This window comes from Brugia malayi (genome assembly GCF_000002995.4).
Source record: "Brugia malayi strain FR3 genome assembly, contig: Bm_v4_Chr1_scaffold_001, whole genome shotgun sequence".
Taxonomy (NCBI): Eukaryota; Metazoa; Nematoda; class Chromadorea; order Rhabditida; family Onchocercidae; genus Brugia; species Brugia malayi.
In genome coordinates this window covers 8215298-8240354 of record NW_025062475.1, presented here as the reverse complement: position 1 = coordinate 8240354, position 25057 = coordinate 8215298, and the positions used below count along the sequence as shown (strand labels likewise).

At 33.8% G+C, this 25057-nt stretch overlaps 3 protein-coding genes across 3 annotated transcripts; 1 reads left to right on the top strand and 2 right to left on the bottom strand.

Annotated features, from left to right (window-relative positions):
- Nucleotides 1–662: 662 nt before the first annotated feature.
- Nucleotides 663–5585, bottom strand: Bm2309 (Uncharacterized protein; the record flags this gene model as incomplete). Its single annotated transcript, XM_001900468.2, has 14 exons — nucleotides 663–785; nucleotides 948–1192; nucleotides 1519–1654; nucleotides 1762–1965; nucleotides 2232–2300; nucleotides 2656–2836; nucleotides 3096–3169; nucleotides 3365–3449; nucleotides 3548–3675; nucleotides 3935–4087; nucleotides 4528–4617; nucleotides 4902–5035; nucleotides 5202–5297; nucleotides 5453–5585. 14 exons carry the CDS (start codon nucleotides 5583–5585, stop codon nucleotides 663–665), a joined length of 1851 nt encoding a protein of 616 aa, XP_001900503.1.
- Nucleotides 5586–8322: 2737 nt separating this feature from the next.
- On the top strand, nucleotides 8323–9788 carry Bma-hmg-1.2 (Uncharacterized protein; the record flags this gene model as incomplete). The annotated part of the gene is made up of 4 exons (XM_001900467.2): nucleotides 8323–8472; nucleotides 8835–8986; nucleotides 9161–9335; nucleotides 9612–9788. 4 exons carry the CDS (start codon nucleotides 8323–8325, stop codon nucleotides 9786–9788), a joined length of 654 nt encoding a protein of 217 aa, XP_001900502.2.
- A 3681-nt stretch (nucleotides 9789–13469) lies between these two features.
- On the bottom strand, nucleotides 13470–21310 carry Bm10839 (Uncharacterized protein; the record flags this gene model as incomplete). The annotated part of the gene is made up of 16 exons (XM_043077113.1): nucleotides 13470–13615; nucleotides 13852–13972; nucleotides 14163–14345; nucleotides 14758–14893; nucleotides 15203–15333; nucleotides 15421–15570; nucleotides 15794–16312; nucleotides 16695–16790; nucleotides 17337–17546; nucleotides 17878–18049; nucleotides 18464–18669; nucleotides 19034–19097; nucleotides 19220–19368; nucleotides 19729–19791; nucleotides 20015–20187; nucleotides 21193–21310. The coding sequence occupies 16 exons, from the start codon at nucleotides 21308–21310 to the stop codon at nucleotides 13470–13472; spliced, it is 2637 nt and encodes an 878-aa protein (XP_042933047.1).
- Nucleotides 21311–25057: the final 3747 nt, after the last annotated feature.

Genomic DNA, 25057 nt, shown 5'->3' with positions numbered 1-25057 from the left:
TGGAGTCATCAACATTATTAGGATTTTATTTTAGCGAGAACTTTCTTGTAAACTGCAAACACATCTACGAATCCGCGGCTCTCCCCATAATATACTTGCGCATTCTACGCCAAAATAATTACTAAGCACTCGTATCTGTAACCATTATTGAAAAAGGTTTAACAGCTGCAAAAGTTAGCTTATTAGCCTATGTAACTGCTAAGAAAATTTTAATCACTCTGTCTTCCATTTTCCACAAGACATTTTTGAAACTCTGTTTCTTTGTTTAAGATGTACTAGTTAAAGCAATAATAACTGTAAAAGTAATCCATTACGAAAATAAAAAACATAAACCAAACATTGTAATTAGCAATTAGACAACTTACTACAATGATTATTTTAACGGCATAACTAAAATACTCAAAGCAACAAAACTGAGTACAACTGTCACATATATTATACTAGTGTCCTAAAAAAACTATAAAAATATACAAGAAATTTAAAAACTAAACTGCAATGATCATAAAATTATATATAAAAACAGATATATAAAAATTTTTCGATCTTGTACTTTACACAACTTCGCTTAACCAAAACAGCTTCAACTAGATGCTAGTGGCCACTTAACAATTATCAGAAGCTTAAAGCTGAATAAAACCCCAAATTATTGTTAAATAATATCATTATTTCTCGATGAGAGATAGCTTTATGATACGTTCTAACTCTTCCTCTTGCCTTTCGCATGCTTTCAGCCTTTCTTCCTCTTCTTTTTGCGATAGCCGTATTGCAAGCTGAATATCGTCGTCCTAAAATTTCAAAACCGAACAAGATGTCATTGCGAGTTAGAACGGTTGCAAGTTGTAACTAGTGCAATGCGCATGGAGTTAGACTATTTAGAAAATTTTCAGTGCTATCACAAAGAAAATCATGCATGAAAGCGTTAACCATTTAAAAGAATAAAAAAGTACCATAAAAGATTGACGCTCTTTGATATTATCGGCAGTTGTAGTACCTTCTCTCATCATCCGTTCCAGACGAAGCGTTCGTATGCTTTCTCCTATAGCATATGCTAAATCTATGTCTCCATGCCAATCAGAGACATTGTTCACGGATTCTGCAATACAGGTATTAATACTTGCTGCTGATGGGCCTGCTGTCTCACGCATACTTTGCTCCAGTGCGAATTGTAGGTAGAGTTCATCTTCTGATACGTCTGCAATACAAAAACATCCAAATTATCCCAGTGAACAATTCAAAATATTTTTCTTTTTCGAAATGGGAATCATCTCGATCTTTACAATATATTTTAAATCTGTCGCTAGAGAATAGTAAGAACTTATAATCAAATCCAAAACAATCTTGCCTGAATCAATTAAGCGTGTGAAAATGGTAGCTTCTATTTTTAGACCGGTAAATGCTAATATCTTACTTTGTATCCTACATCCAACTATAAATATAAATGAACAACGATCGAAAGCACTTCGATTTTCGATTTAGAATTCCAGTAATTAGTAATTATGAAGAAAAAGATGAACTAACATCGTCTCGATGCAAGATTTCCATTAGAACCTACTTCGCGAACGGTAGTATTTCCGCTTATACATATGCCACAATCGGGGTTGTTCAAGGAACTGTAATACTCGGGGATTTCAAAAGTAGCCGGATCGACTTCTACCTGAAAACACACAATTTTCATTTGTAAGATATATCTTTCATGCTCATAATGTCCTGAAAGTACCGATACGAGGATTCACGTCAGACAAAAATTAAATTAAAACTTACCTCGTTTGATGAAACATTGTAAGAAACATGAGGTCCTGTTATATTTATAGCCGAAAATGTAATTCGTGCGCTAACAACATGAAACAGTGGAATTTCAATTTTTACAGGAAAACCAGCTGGTAGCTGAAGCTGGATGAAATTCTTCAGCCGAGCGAAATGGGCATTGTTCACAGCCATTAGATCAATTATCGGTAAAACTTGATTCTGAAAAAAATCAAATTGAAGATGAAAAAATTTTAAGTGGTAAAGATAAATGGAATTCGTTGTGACAATGTTTGCTTCCCCATGTTCCAAGCAAAGATTCATGATAAAAACATGCTTCAGGACAGCAAATCTAACCGTTTCTTTAAACAAAATCTGGAGTTTCATTGTGAGAAAGTATTATTTCCCAAAATGTCAAAAAAGATCAAGACTTTGAAAAGACTAAAAACACAGTGTTAAACATGTTAGTATTTATATAAAAACTGAACCTGCAAATCGAGTGGATAATGGTCACAAAGCCATAAAGTAGCTTTAAATGAACTGGTCTTCTTCGTCACCTAAAAAGAATATTTTAAACAATGTTACTGCATAAAGTGTTCTACCAAAACGGATTTCTCAGACTTTAAATTCAATTACTGAAAACAAACGATGAAAGGAAATTATATTCTTAAAAAAAAAAAAATGCATTACATGAAATTGTTTATAGTTAAAACATTTAAGGTTGAATATTCCAGAAATTAAAAGATGAACTTATAAAATACTTGCTACACTATCCATTACAGCGTTAGTTATATTTTCGATGTAGGAGAGCTTCAACAAATAAACTTTAAACTTGCTTCACAGAATTGAATCTCTCGACTATTACCATTGAAAGATTTGTGCCGTCACCAAATATTCCGAAAAAAATAGAACCTGCTTTGGTAATCCAATGTCGCGATTATTCATAGAATAATTCTTATCCAAATACTGCTGCGGTGTCAGCCCACAATATACATCATTTCCCGTTTGTCTCATTTCGCTAGTGCATTTCTGATGTCTTTCAGCCAATTTTAACACCATGTACAAAGGATTTTCATGTTCTTCACGTCGAAATCTGCAAAATGATCATGTTTGATACCAAATTCTGATATTCAATCTTCTAAAAAATTAATTTCTCTAGTTCATTAAATTTCTCTAATGTTCGAATAATTTTAGTACTTTAATTGACATTTTCGAAATATTAATTAAACTAATACAAACATCTCTGATCCAAAAATCTCCTGATGTTTATGAGATCTTTTATAGAATCATTTAAAATCCTCTGATCATTTTTTTAAATAGGATAAAAAGGGTAACCCATATATTAAACTAACTTTTCCTTATCTCTTTCCAACAAGTGTTCTGTACGCGTCTTTGTCACTATATCAACATTACTTGCATTAAAAACCTAGAAATTCTTTAATTTTTTATTCATGTATGAAAAAATAATCCTGAAAACAACAACATCTATTATTTTCGTCACCATTTATTTGCATGACAAGTTCGAGAAGACGAAAATATCGTTCCTTTGAATAAAAATTATTTTGAATAATTCGTCTAATCCTTTCCCAATATCTTGAAAGTAATAAAAGAGAATACATACCTTACATTTATATCCATCCACTTCTTCTACACGATCTGATGACGATAACCAAGAGAAAAGACCACCACCTTTCGACCGTTCGAATCTGTAAAAAAATCATTACCATCCCCTAACTATCAGAGGAAAAATGTCGAAAAAAAATCTGATAATAGATGTGAGGAAAAAGCTTTGTTTTATACAAACCCGATTTTTTCTACATCAATGAAAGTAGTGTCAACAGGTGACGTCATTCGTGAATAAATAGCTTCTTCAGGTGGAACAAAATCTCTGAGATCATTGGTGGATTGTGAATCCATAGTATGAACAGTAGCCTGGAAATACTAAGACTGGTATTTAATTTTACGATTTCGTAAAATGTAGTTATATATTTCAGCTGTCAACATTCTATTTTAGTTGAATTATTACAATATATCCCCTGAAATGCATTTCACAAGAAAATTTGATAAGAAAAAATAAATTTATTATACAAATGGTAGTTTTGTCTCAGAGAGAAAAAAGATAGCCCGATTTTTTTCTCGAAAAAAAAAATAAAAAAATATAGGAAACAAACAGTTATAACAGTGAATCTACCGTTTTACTGTCATGGTCCAGGACAATCAGTTGCGCTTGGCAGTTATCAGAAAAACGAAATATGAAGGACTGATTGCCGCGTTTCCAATTCGATGCTATATCAAAACCAACCAGTGTTGTGTCAATGCGAACATTTGAACCTCGCTTGTAGATCTGCAGAATTATTGTTAAAATCAATCAAAACAAATTGAAAATGATTGCTAAGAAGTTAGTTCAAACCAAATATTATTGGAACTTGATTAAATATGGTCTTTATCGTATTGATTAAATATGGTCTTTATCGCTTCATTAGTTGAAAACATTTCTTGAAATGCACAAGGATATTCTGTACAACAAATTTATCGTTATCTAGGCAAGTTCTAAGTAAAATGTCAACTTAAGCAGTATGTGGAAATTGAGGTGCTTTTTTTACGAATTAATATTAATTGTAAATTTTATCAAAACTAGAAGAATGAAAAATCTGAATTAAATAATATGACTTCCACTCTACTCTTTCCTAACACGGAGCATTTAAAATTCTTATGAGATTAATTTCAATATCTCTTCTATCAAAATATACACTAATTTTTCTTTGAAAGATGAATAAACGATACTTTATAAGTGTCAGAAGGACACATTTTGCTAACAAATGGTAACCAACTAGTAAATTCCCAACTCATTTCTGCATAAAAATCATTTGTTTCCTGAAATTAAGTATATTACTTTACTTGTCTCAACCAGTTAAATATGAAAAGATGTTATCATTAATAAAGGTGATAAAATGTAGATATTCGTATAAAGCAAATGTACTTTAGTATCCTGGAACTGAGAGCCTAAAAGTAAAGAAGCATTTTCAGTCGCACTTACTGCTTATATTTATTGCTTGGATTACACAACCTTGATGGGAGATTATTAACCATCAACAATATATGAAGAAAGATACAAGTGCAATGCTTCCTCCTTCCTATACCAATGTCGAAATATACACCTTCAGGAGAGTGAGTAAACGTTCCATTGCACAACTTGTTTGTAGAGCTCTTTGATAATCTCGATATTGAATAATTAATCGTAAAAGGTCACTATTTCCGGCACAAATAGCTTCATGACTAGGCGACCACATATCTGCATAAGTGAAGGACGTGGAATCAGTGGGTTTGCAGTTGGTACGAATAGGATGTAGCAGAAAGTCCTTTTTTAATCGAGCCTTTTTCGACCCTTCCATTATTTTATATGTGAAGCTGAAGTGAGCCAACTGACTCGGCTTGTTAACATCAGCTGATTAATATACCTGCATTTTGGATAGCAGCATTGGCACCTTTTTCTAACAGAGCTCGAGCACATTCATAATGGCCAAGAGTAATGGCTAACATCAAAGGTGTGCGTCCTGAATAGTATAGATTAAGTTTAAGAATAATTTCTAAAGCTAAATATAAAAGGATTAATCTAGGGAATTCACACTGAACAGCTACATCGTTTCGATGGAACTTTTGAAGTGAGTATCTCAAATCTACAAAGAATGTATGAATGAGGTTCACTAACCTCTTACATCAAGCTTGTTAACGATCTCATCCCCATGTTCTTCCTCCAAAAATTCCATCAAATTGCCATAATCATTCCGAAACACAGCCCAGTGAAGCGGATATTCTCGTCTCAGTTCTTTCTCGTCCGTCATCGTAAACTCCTTCAAATGCATTCCATTACACTTTATTCACATCCAAATTAATAAAATGAAGCAAAACCGGAAGCGTGAGTCATAAGTACATACCGTATTACAAATATCACCCTAATTCGACCGTTGCTAAGCAACAACTCTCCATCTGTTCAGTCCTTTTCCGGTGTACAATCACTCACCTGCAACCGGATTAAATACCTACTACGAATACATGAGTGAGCTAATGAGAAGCACTCAATTTCATAGAGAGACACTTCACGGGCGGCAATTCAAAATGTGAACAGTACAGTGCGCAGCGCAACATTGCCTCCGCGTGCGCCCGCAGTATTGATCCATCATTGTTAGAGAGTGGTCTGAACAGAGAGGGAGAAGGACGCAGACACGTCCTCGCGCACATACACACGTAGACACACACATACATACACACATGCATACACACACACACACACGCACATGTGCATAGACGCATGCATACACATACGCACATAAACGTACGCGGACATACACGCACACACGTGTACATACATACATACACACATACACGGGTAAGCAGATAGAAAGCCTACCTATTGTGTATGTGTGTTGTGGAGTGGAAGCATCGTGGGGCAGACACGACCTTCGTTGGCAGAGCCCCGTCCTCTGCGTTCTCCGACCATGTATTCGCTTCTTCTCTTCGCTCACCGTGCTATTTTGTCACTCTGTTCCACCCATCCTTCACCATTATAATGATGATTTTGTGCATTTATCGTAACGTGTGATTTGTCAAGTGAGGTTATGCAGAGGTCAGGCATAGGCCTAGTTAAGCCTTATGAGTCTTACCCAGGAAAGCATGAAATTGAGGGATTAATCCATGCAGCGTCTCGCTACACGTTTGACGGACGTGATGGTAAAACGTACTACGAATACCAATAGTAAGTGCAGCAGTCGATGTACAGGGCTTCGACCCTCTCTGTTTAAGCTACTGCAACTGCCAAATGCATTCCAAAATAATGAACTGCACGTGAAATTATTGTTTTTTGGTGCTTTGATTAAATTAATATTATTTGTGAGTCATATTTCTGATCAATGTTGAAGTTCGATAGTATTGCTAGCAGTGAGAAGGAAAGTTTCTTTTACCGAAATTTCCATTCCTGATCCTTTGCTTATTTATTGTCCGGTAGTTCCGATTATTAGCAAAAGTACGTACGAAGGGGGTCAGATAAATAAGTTTTGGGCATATTTACAAAGTCTTTCGAATCTCTCCAATTTTCTTTTCTAATTTGCAGATTATTTGGTTTCACCTAGTTCTGTTTGAAACACAAAATCGAAGATATCACTTTGAAGGCTGCTCCAGATCTTTACGAGATCTTCCGAAAGGATATGGGAAGAAATCCTTGTCTCAGCTATCGAGGGGAGACTGCAAAACGATGAGATCAAAACATGCTATCAGCAAAGACTGCTAATGTGGTTGTAATTGAAACTTGATAAGATTGAAATTAGCATGCAATGTAGGGGACACTTCGCGTTGGAGCTAATTAAGGAGAATTGAAGATCAACTTGACTCTTTCATAGATAGGTTGTGTTACTTGCTTTTGATAGAGTTCAAAGTGAAGGGTAGACTGGCAGAAAGTATGAACGAACAGCTTCACGTTTCCAAGAGCTATTGAACAGAAATTTTAGAAGGCTAGTTCCCGAATTTAACCTACAAATATCTATCAGTCACTCATTCAACTACTCATTTCAGTTCACTTGTGTCGATGCAGCATGGAGTAACTGGCAATTTAAATAATTCTTTTCGTATTATTTCGGAACTTTGGAATTCATTGTTAACAATTTGAGAGTGAAGCGACTCTTCTCCTTTCAACAGTTGAAAGCTTAATCTTAGAAAGGAGTATCACGAATTTGACATTAGCTATATTAAACAACAGTCTAATCATGTTCGTTCAAAAATTGCTGCTAAATATTTCGTCAGTTTGTATTAGGTTCTAAATATTTTAAAGCTCCAAAATCAGCTGATTTATAAAAAGAAAAGAATTTCAAGAATAAGAAATGAAAACACTCAGTTTTACTAAGCTTCGGAAGCGATAGAGTTAGGTCATAAACTGATTTAGATGGCTGAATGAAACTGTAATGAAAGGATTTGTTTATTTTTTTAATTAGAATGTCAGTTAAAGTCCACTTTCAATCAGACATTTCTCCTTCTTATATTTGACCAAGCAGTATTTGTTTTAAAACTTGTTGAAAACTGATAACTGGAAGACCAATTATTTCATAGATTATTGGACTATAATACTGGGTGGTAATTCAAGAATTAGCTTGTTCATACCTGGTTGATTTGATCCTTTGCAATGGTGATTTCATGCATATTGTTGACAGCTGCTAATCATTGATTTCTAGATTTTACTATACATTAACATCATGTGAAAAATGAAACTGATAAAATTGGGATTATTGGAAGTTTTTTCTATCTAAAATATGTAAATTAGTGAGCTTAAAAAGTTCTAGTAAAAAACAAGATCATTGAAGTTGATCGTGTTTGCGTATTTCTTACAAGTATTTGGCTACAGAAGATTTACTTGAAAAAACTATCCAGTCACTTTCCTCCTCGTTAATATTATGCAGATCCTAGAAAGTTTTCCTTTTATGCGTTTGCCTTGTTCACTCTGTTTACGGTCCTATTTGTTCAGATCCACTCTTATCTCATTTGTTTTGAATAAGTTTCAAAATTTTGTAGGCAATCATTTTTGATCAAAGAAGAATGCGAGAATCAGCGAAACCGCCAGTACGTGGCAAGACATCACCATATGGATTCTTTGTGAAAATGTGTTATGAAGAGCATAAAAAGAAATATCCAAACGAAAATGTTCAAGTGACTGAAATAAGCAAAAAATGTTCAGAGAAATGGAAGGTAACCTTTTTAACCTATTATAGTCTATTTATAATCTAACCAAGTGAATGGGACCGCATATGGTAGATAGGTGGGACTTTCAGTGAAACTTACAAAGCTTACCAGAAACCTTGGAATTCAATCATGCTAATTAATAGCATCAGACGCGGATATCAGTTTCCTCACGATTTGAGATTCCGAACTGTGTAAATTTGTGCCAGTTTCAACTCGAAAGAACTTTAGAATGGTTTTGGTAGGGAAGAATTTTTCTGCTGGGTAAGGTGCGATCAGAAAATTCTATAATTTTTTCATATTAGGTTGTCTGAATGAAGAAGAGTATGTAAATTTGTGGTGTTGCACTATATTTATTGTTTCATTTGTAGACTATGTCCGATGATGAAAAACGGAGGTTCTTTGAGTTGGCACAAAAAGATGCAGAACGCTATCAAGCTGAAGTTGCTGCATATGGTGGGGAGGATGCGTTACGTAAACGGAAGCGTGTCAAGAAAGATCCGAATGCGCCAAAACGAGCCTTGTAACTTGACATTTCAACCTTCCAATTGTTAAAATCAACCATTTTTGTTTCTAAAGAATAGTAGTTTTAATAAAATCCGAATCATTTTGCTTAAGATTCGAGATTATGGTTCTAATCGTAAGTTTAAACTTTTAATGCAAAACAAAATCTAAATGGTTTAAGTGTGAATTTTAGATCCGCCTTCTTTTTCTTCTCCCATGATAAGCGGCCTGAGGTGCAACAACAACATCCTGAGTGGAAAGTTGGTCAGGTTGCACAAGAGTTGGGTCGTTTCTGGAAAGCATTGGGTGAGGAGGAACGAGCTGTGTACGAACGAAAAGCACTTGAAGATAAAGAGCGATACGCTGAGGTATTACATTTTTAATCTTACCTAGATAAACCTGTGAAGATATAAAATAAAGCATAGAATTTTTGAAAGGATTTTGCAGATTCGTTTATTTTGTTATATATTATCCGAATATCTACTTTTACTCTTTTTATCGCAGTAAAACAGTTCCAGATAATTTGTTTAAAAAGGTGTGTGGTGATCAAAAGAGAAGAAATATAACTATCTTAAGTGTATTTAACTGGTCCCATTGTTTTTTTTTAAGTTATAGAATCTAGAGTTTGTGAATTTAATGTATAGGAGATGCGAAATTACAAAGGAACACCAGTGCAAACGATAACATCCATGAAAATGCCTATGATGACAACAGTAGAGGGTGTTCCAACCAGTGGAATGATGCAAATGGGAGTACCGCCAGCACATGCCCAACAAATGGTCCAGTCACAAGAAGTGAATGATGAATGTGCCGAGGCTTGAAAAGTCTTCAGCATTATTTGGAAGTTTCATACAAATAAATAGAAAAGTTTTTATCACGTGAAGTGTATTTGGTACACCTGCAGTAATAGGATTTTATGTACAGACGACGGATGAAAATAGAGAAAACGGAAAGCTCAAAAGCAAGATTTTGTGTCTTTAATGCTAATCTAGTTGTTCATTTCCTACTAAAACACGCGATATAGAATTGAGTAAGCAGATAATTTTGACAAAATGCAGCAGCAAATCTCACTTGCATTTTCGGTACCAATACACTCAGGTGTATATATTCATTAATTTTTGTTGTTTTCCTTGTTATAGTGAAAAACTTTGATCTATAATTGGCAGTTATAAAATGTGGATTGTAAATACAAGTTCAAAGCACTGCTATTCTTATGAATACATTGTTTCCTGAGTCGCTGTTTGTATTAATTTTTTCTTATGTCTTTTATTTCACTTGTTTTAACAGAAATGAATATAAATGATAAAGAGAAACAGAAATGGAATATGTAGTGATTCCTAAAGATGTGTTATAGTCCCACAATCTTTCGTGGTGGTTTCGAAAAGCGATGATAAGTTTTCTTATAACTGCTTGAATACTATCTTTAGATTTCTTTTTATTCCCACTTTTCCATTACTTATGTAGTATCGTACTTACAGTTCTAAGTTTTCGTTTTGGTAGGGTCTATTGTTTTTCAGCGAGTAAAATTGTGCACTATGATAAAATTATAATTTCGCAGCCGTTCTATTCAAATATTGCATAAATTCCCAAACATTGAGGAATCTATTGGGTTGGTATTGTATTCAGCCCCTCGACTTCATTAACTTCAAAATCTTGAGAAATACGTGGTGCAGCCTGTCGTGTTGGGCGGTACTGCTACTCGGTTTCCCACAAAGAGATGAATGAATTCATTTGAGACGTGAATACTTTTCATAGGGGAAGTTTTCTAAATGCAAATTCGCTTTCTAATATCACTTTGCAAGCTTCTTTCGATTTTTCTATTCAACAGAGTTTCGTATGCAATTCCGAAAGGTGAATGCAATAGAGTCATTGAAATTTTACCAGTATGACGACAGTGCCCTCTATCCCTGTTCAACAATCACACTGAATGCGGTGAAAACGCAAGGAAATATTTCATGTTTCAGCCATCCACATACACGCCCAAAATCAGTTGGAACTGATAAGCTTTTATCTCAAACATAAAGGTACAAACTTCAAATACATATGTAATAATACAGAATTTAACGAACGTATAGTGTTTTGCGCTTTATTAAAATACCACAAAGAGACTGAACTTCATGTTTCAAAAATGCCTGTTGAACGTCCAATAACCTTTATAGAACAAAATTTCCAGAAGAGGAAAGGATAGAAAAGTATCCGATGAACCATGTAAAGCGACAACAAAGTATTGTAATGATATAAAAATTTAAACACAAACGATTCGAAACAATTTGTCAATTTCCAGATTTGAATCAAAATGTTTTAGTAACTTAGAGGAAATAAATTAAATCGGGATTAAAAAAATATTTCAAGAAGTGAGTTTGAGAGCATAGCAAGATAAGACTTAATACAATACCACTGCAAAAGGAAAAACAAGAACTTTCGGGTTTCGAACCACATCCCAATATCACAAACTGAACGGAAACTAAGTAAGTGATATGACGCCACACGAAACGGAAAAGTGCAGATTCATTTCGTTAAAATTTCCTATAAAATTGCATAGCCGACTGAATTTCGAAAATAAAAGGACGGATATACGAATTTCTACGATGTAAAAAAAAAAGAAAAAAAAAAAACAATGAATGAAAGCACGTGAACATTCTTCATACACATAATTTGTCAAAGAGTGTACTATCGCTGAAAAAAATATAATTGCCAAAAACGTTTTGGCAATTATGGTCATATTTTAGGTGAAACAACTATCAAAAAACCATAGAAACTGAAAGATTACCGATTATTGGCACTATTTTAAAAAGAAAGAGTAAAGAGCATAAATTAGGGGATGGACAATTCCATTACAAAGCAAACATTCACCAAATAACCTACTACTCATGCATAATCTCGCATAACCTAATCAGTTCATACATATCAGTAAACTATAAAAATATAGAAATACCGATCACCCGTTAGCTAAAGAACCTCACAACCAAAATTCTGTTTAAACTAACATAATTTATGAAAAAAATCCATAACTGGATGGAGTATATGTGATTCCATTAAATGTTATTTTAATCAGCGAAAAATCATCCTCCCACAACTGACAGGAGTTTAATTTACTACCAGAATTACATCTAGAGAAAGCTTCTACAACACTCGCTAAGCAAATAAAATTTGAACTTCGGTTTTTCACGGAAAAATCCATAAGATGGCAACATTAGGGAATAAAAAATGTGAACTTTTATACAATTTAAATAAAGGGAGCTGCCAAAGATGAAGAAAAAAACCCAATACCCAGAATGGAACTTTGATACAACTTACAAAATATCACAATGAATGAGATGGAAAGGAGAAGTAATCAATCTTAAACCAATCCATATAATCCAGCTTTATGAAAATATCAATGCTTTCGTAACAGCGGAACTTCATATGCCTCAGAAAATAAAAATCCTCAGATCTTGTGCCAGATACCAAAGCATCGCTTCCAGATTATTTTCTAAACAGCATAATATTTTGTCAATCTATTTGCTAGTAGTCAAATAATTATAGCCAGTAAAACTGAGCCCAATTTCAGACAATAAAGCAAATTTTCAATTCTTCTGACAGTCTTATCACGAGAACCTTCTGAGGCATATAATCATATAATTAATTCTATTACTTTTTTCAAAAAATAGTTAAAAAAACTAACTGCTTCATAAACTATCTCAAAATCATTGAATAATGCAGAATATGTACAATAATTCACATTATTAAATTGAAAATGGGAAATTTAAACATTTAAAAAATTCAGAACTAAAAGTAAGAATCAGCTGCCTAGCAAAATGTCTTTAAAACAAAAGATTTAAATTTGATAACATATATAATATGAACCATCGTCACAAATGTAAAACAAAGAATCCGAAATTGTAAAATAAGGAAACAAAAATATAGCTAATCTTTCACCAAAACAATCTGAAATTAAAACATCTACAAACACATAAAAAAGCACTAAAACCATGATTTCAGCCAAAAATATTAAGATGATTTGTACACCACAAAATCAATATTCATAGACCAACATCTTTCCTTGAATAAATTAATGATTCAAATGAAAGATAACCCACAAATTGAGTGGGAAAACATCATAGAGATTCTTCCTCTCTGAGTGGATCTTGTACAAACAATCTAATAAACTTATATGTACAAAAAATAATTCGTAAAAACATATGAATGAAGACTGACAAAGGATGCACTTCTGGACTGGCAAATTAAAATTAAGAACCAAAATCGAAGTAAATGAAAACAATAAATCAGCGAAAGTAATAATTTAAAATTTCACTACTCATTCCATTCGGAAACATTCTAAATTCTTGCACCAAATTAAGCAAACAATTTCCTTATAATTGTCCATCATTAATTAAATATTCAAGCGGGGTAGATTTTTACAAGGTGCAAAAATGGATGTGACAAAAAGAATAATGATTACGAGAGTTACACGAAAATAATACCCTGCATAATTAGACTTTATATGATAGAAAACTCGTCTACTATGACGACGGTGATAATCGTTCCTTTTCTGCTCGATATTCCGCACGAAGCCATGCTACTGCTGTAGCCAGATATTCTGATAATGAATGTAAGCTTAAGTCAACAGTAAGCGGTCCACATATTTGGTCCAAATGTTTTACCATCTCTGCAGAAGAAATACAAAATCAAAAACCGATCTAGACATGTTAAAAATGCAAAAAATTTTGGATTCTCATCTAAGCCATTTTAAATATGTGCTTAATTTAATCTAAAATGTAGAATATCCTGCCCGATCCAAAAAGTCCTTAACTGTTTTGCTCACTCTCATCAAATAAAAATACAGCATCATATCTGCATGCAGAGCAATTGAAAAAGAGATTTTCTATGATTTTTATAAATAACCTTGTTCGTAGCTGTTCATTTTGGTTGATGTCTGTTTCCACAACCGATCAGACCACATCAAATGATGAAGTATGCTAAGCTGCGAACGTTGCACTTGATAAATAGAAATTGGAACATTGATCTAGAACGAATTTCTTTTAAAAACAAAAGTAGTGAACACAGCTCAGTGCGTTCAGACACTATATTTTAATTCGAAATTGCGCTGCCTGTCTACCAAGTTCTACAGTCACTTTTAAAATCCAGAATATTTTTTTCAGACCCAAAGATTCTTCAGGTGATTCTTTTGTCGCGATGATGTTCAAATAACTCACTTCCCTCTGACGTTCGCCATGACCACTGTTAGTTGATGAAGCCGGTGAAGGAGTTTCTGTATTGGCAGATGAACCACCCTGCGAACTGACTGATGCAGCACCATCATTGCGCATTGCTGCAGCGTCCAATTCAATTAGCTGTGGTTCCCATTTCGTCAATGCACCAAAATTGGACATACAACTCTGAATATTTAGAAATTCAAAATTCTTAAAGAATAAGCATGAATTAAATGGCATCATATCAGAATACTAAAAATCACATTATATATAGACTGAAGCCACCTTTGAACAAATCTTCGATTTTACCGAAGATGTTAAAACTCATCAACCTGTACTTATCAGCAATGTCAACCATATTAAAGTCTGGAATTTCTTAGGTACCAAGACTCATATTTCAAAATGTAGCTTTAGATGCGTCAATGCACTGGAAATGATTTTTTGGCATGCATAACAATAATCAGTAAGGAACAGAAGGACAAAACCGATACAATTTAATGAGATAAATTAATCCAAACTACTAAGGTATGAAGGTAAGACGAAATATTAATTCTTGTTTATAATGTTGATAACATTAGAGATGTAACAACAAACTTACTCCTATCTTAAGTGAATAGAGATAGTAATTTAGCACAGCTTGAACCCGAAAAGATAATATTCTGAATCGACTAATGAAATGCCGTTCCAGTGATGAGAGACTAGCTGCTGATGCACCTGACCACTTGATAATCGTTCTGAAGGCGATTTTGATACCATTATAAGAAATTGACCAGTTGATCAAAAATTAGTCAAATTATAATACTGTTTAAGGTATGGCCAGGGTTCCCAAATATGTGGCAGTTCGGGACAATTTTAAGAATCAGTAATTTAAAAAAAAAAAAAAAAACGCAGAGAACTTTAATCATTCCACTATGCCTTTCAAAAAAGTACCGGATAACATCGTTGATAAGACTTTGAGTAAGTCAAGGCTCAATTCTCCAATACTAAGTTTGATTTACGAAAAAATCATTCGGAAAACTGAGAGCTTCAAATCCAAAGCTCACTTCATCAATTCAGCACTATCGCGTGCTATGGTATACTGCCGTTGTCTGTTTTCTCGTTCAGTAGCTGATGAAAGTATGAAATACACAGCGGCATCCATATAAGCAAGAGTTTTTCGTACGTAGTCACCACTCTAAGAAATTCGTCAAATTTCAAAGTTTATGATATAAATATAGAATAAAAAAGGACTTTATGAAATTACTAAGATTTACTAGTTTACCTCTTTGTCAGCTCTGTGTTTTAAGGGACGGGCAACTTCATCCAGATAGTAATTTGCGCATTTATATGAACCATTATCATTCTTTTCCAGTACTGTCTTTTTTGTTGGTGCTACACGATTTCTGTAGCAAACAAAATCATCGCCAACTTCCTGAAATTTATATAACAAATGTTTGAAATTTTGCTTTGGAAAAAAGCAGAAAAGGTGGGTTGAAGAAAAAGATTTTGAAGCCAACTGAATGAAAGAACTGCAAAAAAGATTTGCAAGTTGACAGAGGTCACGTGTGTATTTTCTCAATATGCTGACAGAGCATTTTCTCTCAACAATAATTTCCATGCTAATTAACAGTCTCAGTAAGAATAAAACCATTTACCTGTATTCCAGATTTACTGCCCACATTTATGTCCTTTTTACACTTCTTTGTTGGTGGCACCTCACCGTCTTTGCATTTCGAATTTTTTGCAACTTTAATTCGTACGTTATCGACTTGCATATTATTATTAGTAGTAATAATTATGGCAGCATCATCCATTTGTTTTTTCTTTGATTCGCGCAGTTGCTGTGTTATCACGGTACCACCACCAAACTGATCATTTAGTCCGTTATAGTTTTTCGCGCGAGATGCAACAGATTTCTCTTTCTCTCTGGAGTGCTCATTATCCAAGCATCCTATCTTGTCTTTCTCTTTCACATCATCATCCGGCTTACCAGTTGATACGTGTAAAACAGATTTCAGCTGAGAGAATTTTTTTCCCAGCTTAGAAGTGTTTGGCAATTGTTCACCGTTGCTTGGAGGGGCTGAGTTGGTTTTTTTATTCCTTTTTTCGCTTTCCTTGATTTTGGTGGTGACAGATACGGTAACGTGTGTTTTGTCGCATTGTTTGATAAATTTCTGAAAATCTAATCATTCCAAAACAATTATTTCATTATCATTGATTGATTGCTTAGCTGGCCATCAAATTACTCCGTTAAATTTTTTTAGATCTACTGGAACAGTGAAGTTTTTAGACTTTGATATTATGAAGTTCACTCTCAACAACTATTATTGTAAGGAAAAATGATGACCTCAAAATCAAAACTGTTGTAGAACGGAGATTCATCTAACATTATTAGTATTAAATACTGATAATGTTAGATGAACTAATTAGATTGTTTGTTTATCAATGCTACCAATCATATGCAAAAAACCCATATCAGTAAGATACTGAAATTTCACCCAATTAAATATAATTTATATCAAAGAAAAACTGGCGGTCTAAAGGCAAAAAGCAAACCTTAACAAGCGTAATTTTGAGGTCATCATTTTTTAATGCACCCAATTCGTGTTTCCGATCAATACTAGATGCTGAACCACAATATGGAATATTTTCCTGTAGATCACAAAAAAGTTTTGTTTTGGATTATGATTATAAACAATTTACAATGAACAAATTCTAACCCAATTTTTGCTAGTTCTACAATTTATAATAATCTCCAAGCTTTTCAGTTGTTCAGAAAATTCTAGTAGGAATTGCTAATACACTCTTGCTGCTTCGACTAGGTCACAAAAGAATGAGTTTCTAAACTTCTGAGTAACATTGCAATCTCTAAAAGGGAAACATTTATGTACTATTCTTAGTATTAATCTCGACTTTTTCCTTTTTCAAAAACAAAAATATCAAAAATCCGACCTTTTTCCGTCCAGTGATTGGAACTTTCAAGTCATTAAGATTGAAATGATGAGAAAGATGGTTCACTTATGCTATCCTATTAGTTGCTATAAACTTGATAATCAAAGGAAAAAATAATGGCTTGTCTGGATGTCCTCAGTTTTCGATGATAAAAAGTGACAGATGAAAAAGAAACTGGTTGTCACTGTTTTCCAGATTAAGAAAATATTAAATTAAAATGATATTTCTACTTTCGAATTTACATACCTTTCTGAAATCTTTCGTAGATGATGACGACGGCGTTGCACCTGCACTATGAACGATTTGTTTTTTATATCTGCTATTAATGTTGTCCATTTTTGAAATAGATTTAAAATCCGAATCGCAAAGTCGCGGCGTTCTATCTCCTTCGTTTCTTGATGTTGGTCGCATTGGAGGCGATAGAACACAGCTCGGTAGAGCAACTGTTGACAAAAACTGTAACAACAGCAAATTTGTACGAAGTTAACATAGATGCTGGTATGTCACTGGTTGAGATTTTTATTTAAAACACTATCATACCTGCGACTTATTTCTTTTTTTATACCGGTTTATCCCTAGGAAGTTCACTCTTCACTTCTTTTCAGTGGTGTGAATTTATTACGTTTAGAAAACCATCCACTGCTATAGAATAAGATTCATTATGACATATGACATATCTTTGTACAATTTATTCCATTGAGAAATTAGTCATTCAAAAATAATCTAGTTAAGTTACATATATTGTGAGTTTTAACAGTAAATGCCAGATATCGCTTAAAAAACTAACAGCAGGAGCATTCTTGATTAACACATTCTTGATTTGTAAGAGCTGCGCTGAATCCAAACGGTCAAGATTTATGATTACTGGAAGTGTTAGACTGTCACTTTTTTGCGGCTGTCGTGGTGGAGTTAAAAGTGGTGAAATATGACCCAGTTCACCAATAATAGTTTGCAAACACCTGAAGTTAATATAAAACATAACACTCTCATTTATCTGAAGTTTTGTATTTGCTGAGAACATTTGTTTGATTAAAAAAAAAAAAAAAAAAACTCTTTCTCATGGTAATACAATAAACCTAATCATATCTCATCGTATCTGAAGATATTAAGTAGCCAAACACCTCGCTTTACTCAAGTTTGGCCTAATAAACCAATTACCATCCCCATGAACCATCACAGAAAAAGTCCAAGATACGAAAATCAGCATGAAAAAAAAAAAGGACATAATATATGATCATTTTTCGCCTGGTCATTTGGCTTACTCATAAGGGTCTTGGAGTTTAGAAAACCAATTCTGCCTTTTTAAAATTACCAGTAACTGAGTATCAATTAACCCCGGTTACAAACTGTATTTTGTAGGAAAGGATAATTACGGTCGATGAAACTGTTCCCGATTTTGATCATTTATTTCATCAGCATATCCAGAATCTGGGCTTTCTTGCTCTTCCTTTTCCCATTTAACCATTTTTTTCTCCATATTTTTCAACATATCGATATGTCGCTTTTTTGCATTTCCATTTTTCACTTTTTCTTCACCAAATAATTCACTGATCGTTATTCCACTGTCATTACATTCTATCTGAAAAATTGAGAAATTAAAGTCACAATACTGCTTCAAATATTAGTTCGATGCTATCAAACATCCACTTAAAGAACTGAAAAATCAAGTCACATACTACACCCCGCAGTAATCTCCATTAAATTCGAAATGAGCCTTAATTATTCAAATTCTTTTCAAGTCAAAACTGTTCAACAAAATTAATTAAACTACAGGTTATATCTTATAGAAAACATTACCAAATCACTAAAGATCCACATCCCCTTGTGCTCGATGCTCAAATGTTGATGCACTAGCATCTTCGTCCCTTGCTTGTCATACACAATATTTTTAAAGTTCTCCAAACATTTCCTCTCTTTAATTTATAATAAGTCAAAACATTTACTTTTGCTGCATTGCTTGTGCATGGTTTCTGCCAATTTTCAGTGTCTGTATTGTTGCAAACACTTCTGCAAAATTGTTTTACGAAATGATTTAGTTTCTATTTACCTTCAAATTTGCCCGCAGTAGAAAAGTAAAGACAAAAAGATAGCTTAACAAAAGCCAAGTACCGAATAACCAATTTGCTGACCTTCTCTTTTTCCTTTTCCTACATGAACTATCATCGTCATGACTTGAGGTTATCGAGGATCTGCTGCTATCAATGTGAGTATTCATGAAGTTAGCAGACGATACAACTGCTTTTGAACCTCTAACTGAATTACTTTTCCGTTCTTGATTCTGAACTTCACATTTATTTAACACAGATGAAACAACCAGTTAGTCGAAGTCACGAATAAAGTAACTAAATTATATCATGAAAGGAAGACAATGCATTTCACTCCGCATTTTATATTATTAGGCCCAGAAAAATATATCATTGGAACATACGCACCAATATAACTTCAAAAGTTGCAGCTTAACAATTTCGAGAACCCAACAAATTAGATGTTTTCAAATATCGGCGTTTTATTTGTTATAAGCAACTCAGGTATTGGTCCCTATACCTTTCCTACTCCTCCTCCTAAATTTGTTTCTTTAATAGTTCACTTCTAGGAAGAAAAGTAACTACTATATGATATCAAAAATTGGTAAATAAACCTTTTTAAACGGAAGATTAGTATGAATCGTTGATAATGGTGCATCAATAATACACTGCATCTTCTAAATAAAAATCATAATTAACCATAAATTTTTTTTCTTCTAACTTTTTTTAAAAATATCCCTCTAAGCTTTACCTTTTTCTCATTTTAGCCTGGAAATAATCCTCCAGCATATATAATTTGTTTTAATCTTGAAGCGCTGAAAGCAATCATAAGAAATATTTCTCACAAAACAAACCTCAATCCATTGGATTTAAGAAATTTTCTTTAGAAAAATATATAACCTGTGCCATTTGAGTAGCAGTCAAATGTGACTCTGACGCTGATGATGATGGCACAAAAGATGGACGTATTGGCCTAATTGGTGACTGAACAACGCCAAATAGACCAGAATTATTCGGACCATGTTGCGAGCCGACAATAATATCAGCCATCACATCAAATGGACCAAGACCATCTGCAATATTTTTCAAAGCTTGAGAGCTTCTGCACTTCTTTTTCGATGTCAGGTAATATTTTTAAAAGGATAGTATCTCTGAGTGGAAGAGAATAGTAATTTATGAAATTTAGTTTTTGTTTTAAAGCATTTTTGGAAGTTACATTATCAAAATTACTGATTTGTAAAACCTAAGCCAAAGTGAAAGCACCTGAAGCTTTTTTGGAGTGATGAAACAAACAACTTCAACAATTTAACTTTTAAGCAGAAACTTATTGAAGCAAGAATCCTACTATAAGTTGTAAAGACAGAACCTTATTCATCTAAAGTGGATTGAAATTACAATTTTTGCGCATTTACAATTGAAAATAATTAATGACCTATAAAACGAGTTAATATCAAATAATCTTACCATATTCTTAGACAATACTTACAGATTATTTATGCGCTCATTAACACTCAAAATTTATTAACTGAAGAATATATTTGATTGGAATGAATGGATAGTGAGGAAGGGAGCAGTAAGCGAAAAGAAAAATACGACTTAATGTATCTCTATGAGTATTATCTCCTAGTCCATTGATAACAACGTTCTTGGAAACGATTTTTGTCAGTCCCGAGAAAAAATCAGTATTATCTAAGCCCTAATTTACTGCTTATAACTTGAAAGTTTCCTAAGAGTAGCTAACTAGTTTCCAATCTCGGCTCAAGCTTATAAGTTCAATATACTAGAATGAAAATGGCCTAATGATCAGTTGAAAGAGAAATTATGAGACTATTGAATGTCAACATTAAAAGTTGTCATAATCATAATTCCGTACATTGCATTCACCCCTCGTTTTTATTCTCAATTTATTTCAAATAAACCAGATGTCACTTACGTTAACGACTTACTTCCTCTCTTGAATTCAGGTACAGTAGTTTCTGGAAAAAACTACGAAATGGAGTGTCTGCAAAACATTAAAGCAGACAGTCCGAATTCTAGATTATGAATATATCTCTGATAATACTGTAAGACAAGCTCACCAACAAGATTTTCGCGAATCCGTGCTATCCTTGGCTCCGAATCTTCTTCAGCCATTGTCTTCTGAGTTTGATTATTTGGATCAATAGTTTTCCGCACGTCACACTGATCGCTGTTCATCTACAAATTTCCACTAAATTTAACCTATTTCAACTTACTGATAGTCAGCAATTTAAATTCATCGAGCGAAAACATACTTAAAAACAGTAAGGCCAATAAATTGAAGTAGAAGCAATAGAAGGAGCTCTCGGAAGCCTCAGAATCTTTACAGCTCGTCCTACCATTAAGGACGAACCCTTTCCCGACAGATGACGACTCCCGGAGCAGTAATAAACAAACTCAAAAAAACCTGGTAGTCGCTCTCTATCGATTCTTCATAATGCGGGCCTGTGGTAGGGTATGTGTACGGATAGATAGCGGAAGAGGAGAGAAGGAGAAAGAGAGAGTAAGGGACGCAGAGAGGAATGCACGAGAAAGGGCACATGAACACTCAGTAATCACGCACTCACTAACTTGCCCTGCCCTTCTGTCCCGTACTCTCTCACTCCCTCTCCCTGCAGATGCTTGAAGAGATGTCTTCCTACACACTTAAAAGGCTGACACATCATCATCTCATAGGTAAGGCACTTACCTGTTTTGCTTCTCTCCTTCTCTCTGCTCCTTTACCTATTTGTGGGAAGACGCGATGACAAACGTGGGGAAGGATTACATCAATACAGAGGTTAGAGTTTGACGTTAATAGAAGCGTGAAAGTAGTGCGTAAAACAAAGCAAACATTACTGTGCTGAAGAAGTACTGCTAAGGATTTAGTCATCGGCGTGATCGTGATCGGGATGGATCTGTGAAGAAGCGGCACAAGAGAGGTACCGGTCGGCAGTGGGTTTGAGGAAAGACTAAACCTGTAATCTTCCGGGTTAATGAGCACATCTAATTGAGCTATCAGGATGTGCTGAGCTAAACATCCAAAAAAGTTTTAACCTTAATCACCGAACCTATACTCTTTTTAGCTGTTCAGCTCTTGTAGACTCCTAACATCTCTTACTACCCTGTGTCACTTCATCAGACTGGTAGTAAGTGCACCAACATGAATCCAATATTCTTGGTAGGTATCACATATGCACCGAATTTCACCTGTGTTTGAGTCCTCATCGAACCTCTGCCTACATGTCATTCTAATAAATGAGGAAATACTATGACACGTAATTGAACAGGTGGATGATATCATCTATCTGTTCAGTTCAGTAGAACTATCTATACATATTTATGCTTAGGTCCACAGGTTACACTTAGGCTTAGATCTTCATGGTTTCACTTAGACATGTACTTAGGTTTTTACGATCACACTTAGGCTAGGCTTCATAGTCACATTTGTACTTAGGTTTAGATCTTCACGGTTACAATTAGACTTATGCTTAGGTCCTCACAGTCACATTTAGGCTTAGGCAAGAAATGACTTCTGATGCAAAATAAAGAAGGATGAGAAATGAAAGACTTCAACTCCTCATCTTCATCAGTATCGGTGATGTTGAGCAATGAAGAGAAGGAGAAATACAATTCACTAAAACGAAAGGAAACTGATCCGAGGGATAGTACTTCAATGAGGAGTTGAAAGGCGATGCTTTCTTTTCTTCCCAATTTCTCAGAACCGTCCATTCTTTGATGGTCATATAGCACAATTACGGTACTTTCTTTAGCGGTACTTTTTGGAGTCAAATGACAGTTTGTACAGTTCAGTGAGTTTGATCTAATTTTAATCTTATTTAGAAGTTGTCCATTAGAGAAGGAATGAATTTAGATGTGTAAAACAATTATTAATGTTAAATAGACTAGCAAATAATCTTTTTTCTTCAGGATATGACAGTAATTAATGAAAGAAAGAGTTGTCAGAAATTAGTTTAAAAGAGAGAACGATGGAACTGGTTCAATCAATTCGAAAAAGAAATAAAGAAGCAGTTGAGCTGCTCCCACTCGTGATTTGTCTTCATTAAACATTTTTTTGAACAAGTCTGAAAAGCCTTAGAAGATAATATCTGAATAGCAAGTGACTGAGGGAAGTACTTCTTTAATTCAGAGTAAAAAATGTTTGAAGATACCGAATTTGCATCTTTTCGGTATTCAGGAAAAAAAGACAAATCAAAGAAGACAATCAGTGGTAATAAAATTGGGAGAAAATAGGCATTTTTTTTTTATCTAAGTTTAAATATTTCACTAGCTAATTTATCTTCCAAGAAGGGAATAACAATATATTGTGGACTAAATAACCTTCATGCTTTATTAGCTATATATATATATATATATATAAATTAACAATTAAATGAAAAACAACAAGGACTTCTCCAGCAAGAAAAACAAGAAAATTCTTTAAATTCTAGAGAAAGCTTTTTGAAGAATCTACCCATAAATCTTTCCAAAAATGAACTGAACATACATTTATCATACACATAATGAGATTAACGGAAAAGGCTCTAGGGACAAAAGAACAAACAAAATAGTAGAATGGTGCCGATATTCATTCACTATCCCTGTATTATTAGCCAATCAATCGTTTTGGATGGCAAAAAAGAATTGCAGAAGTTATCTAATTGCTTTACCCAAGCCATTAAAAGAAGTTGCCCAGTTACACACCTTTCCCATTGACACAATGAAATAGGAAGAAGCATTTGTACAATACCAAACATTTCAATAAATTTGACTAATCATTTTGAAAAATGCTAGCATGAAAACAACCATCTACACAACTTCGTCAATTAATTAAAGATTAACTGTAAATGCAATGATAGAGTAAAACCAATGAATATTTGATAAAATGTTACACTCATCAACTGTAATAACTATGGATCAGGCGAAGCAAGGTCAATTTTAAATACCTTCTTAAAGACATATTACTTTATGGGAATAGGAAAGAGTAGCATTGAAATTCTGTAGTCGTCATTTGTTGCCACTTTCTTACCCTCCGCCGTCATCTTAAGCTACACAAAAATTCTGTTTCGATGAATTTATGATTTTGATCAATCAGTCCTATCTATGACAAGCAAAAAAGAACTGAAATAACAACAGCATTGCAGTAAAGAAAGTTGTTTCCGTTCTAAAAAATAACTACTTGTTTCGGATCAGAAACGATTGAATCTGTTATTTAACTTTCAAATGTCTGTCAAAATAATATATTAAATCTACAAAGCGATAACAGACCTACAAGGAAATAAACGAAATGAAATAAATAAATCCATAATTAGGACCAAAATACCTTGCACGTAGAATTTTGTCAAATGTTCTTATGGTAGGACCATCCTTTGCCTAATTTAAAAAAAAAAAATTCCTTTTTAAAAGTTCATAATGTAAGAAGAATTGTGAGAATGGGGAAGAATTTGTACACTGATTCCTCCTATTCCCAAACTCTTAATGTATAATGTCGAAAATAAAATAAAATGAAAAAGACAGACATGAACCATTTAACAGCAAACCTAAATAATAAGGAATCTGTTATCTTAGCTTCCAATTTCAACTGCCTCCTGAATTGCAATAAAGTGGTTTAAATTCAAGAAAAAAAAAATTTGAGTCATAATTCCAATTCATTCTCGTAGGATTTCTTTTAAGCCTGCCTTTCAAATGATTTTATTCAATTAATCTATCAGAATTCGACTGTCCATTGTCGGAGAAAATCGATGGAAAACGTAACAGTCTGAAATCAGATACTGAAAATAAAATTTTTAAACCATAAATTCCAAATAAATACAGTATCACTAGCAAATTTGCATTTCCAGCAAATAGTGCTTATGCTCTGATGTCTTTTGGTCGTAAAATCGTGTTGAAGAAATCTTTCGAATCTGGCATGGAAGAGAAGTGGACGGCACTGTTACTGTGAAATAT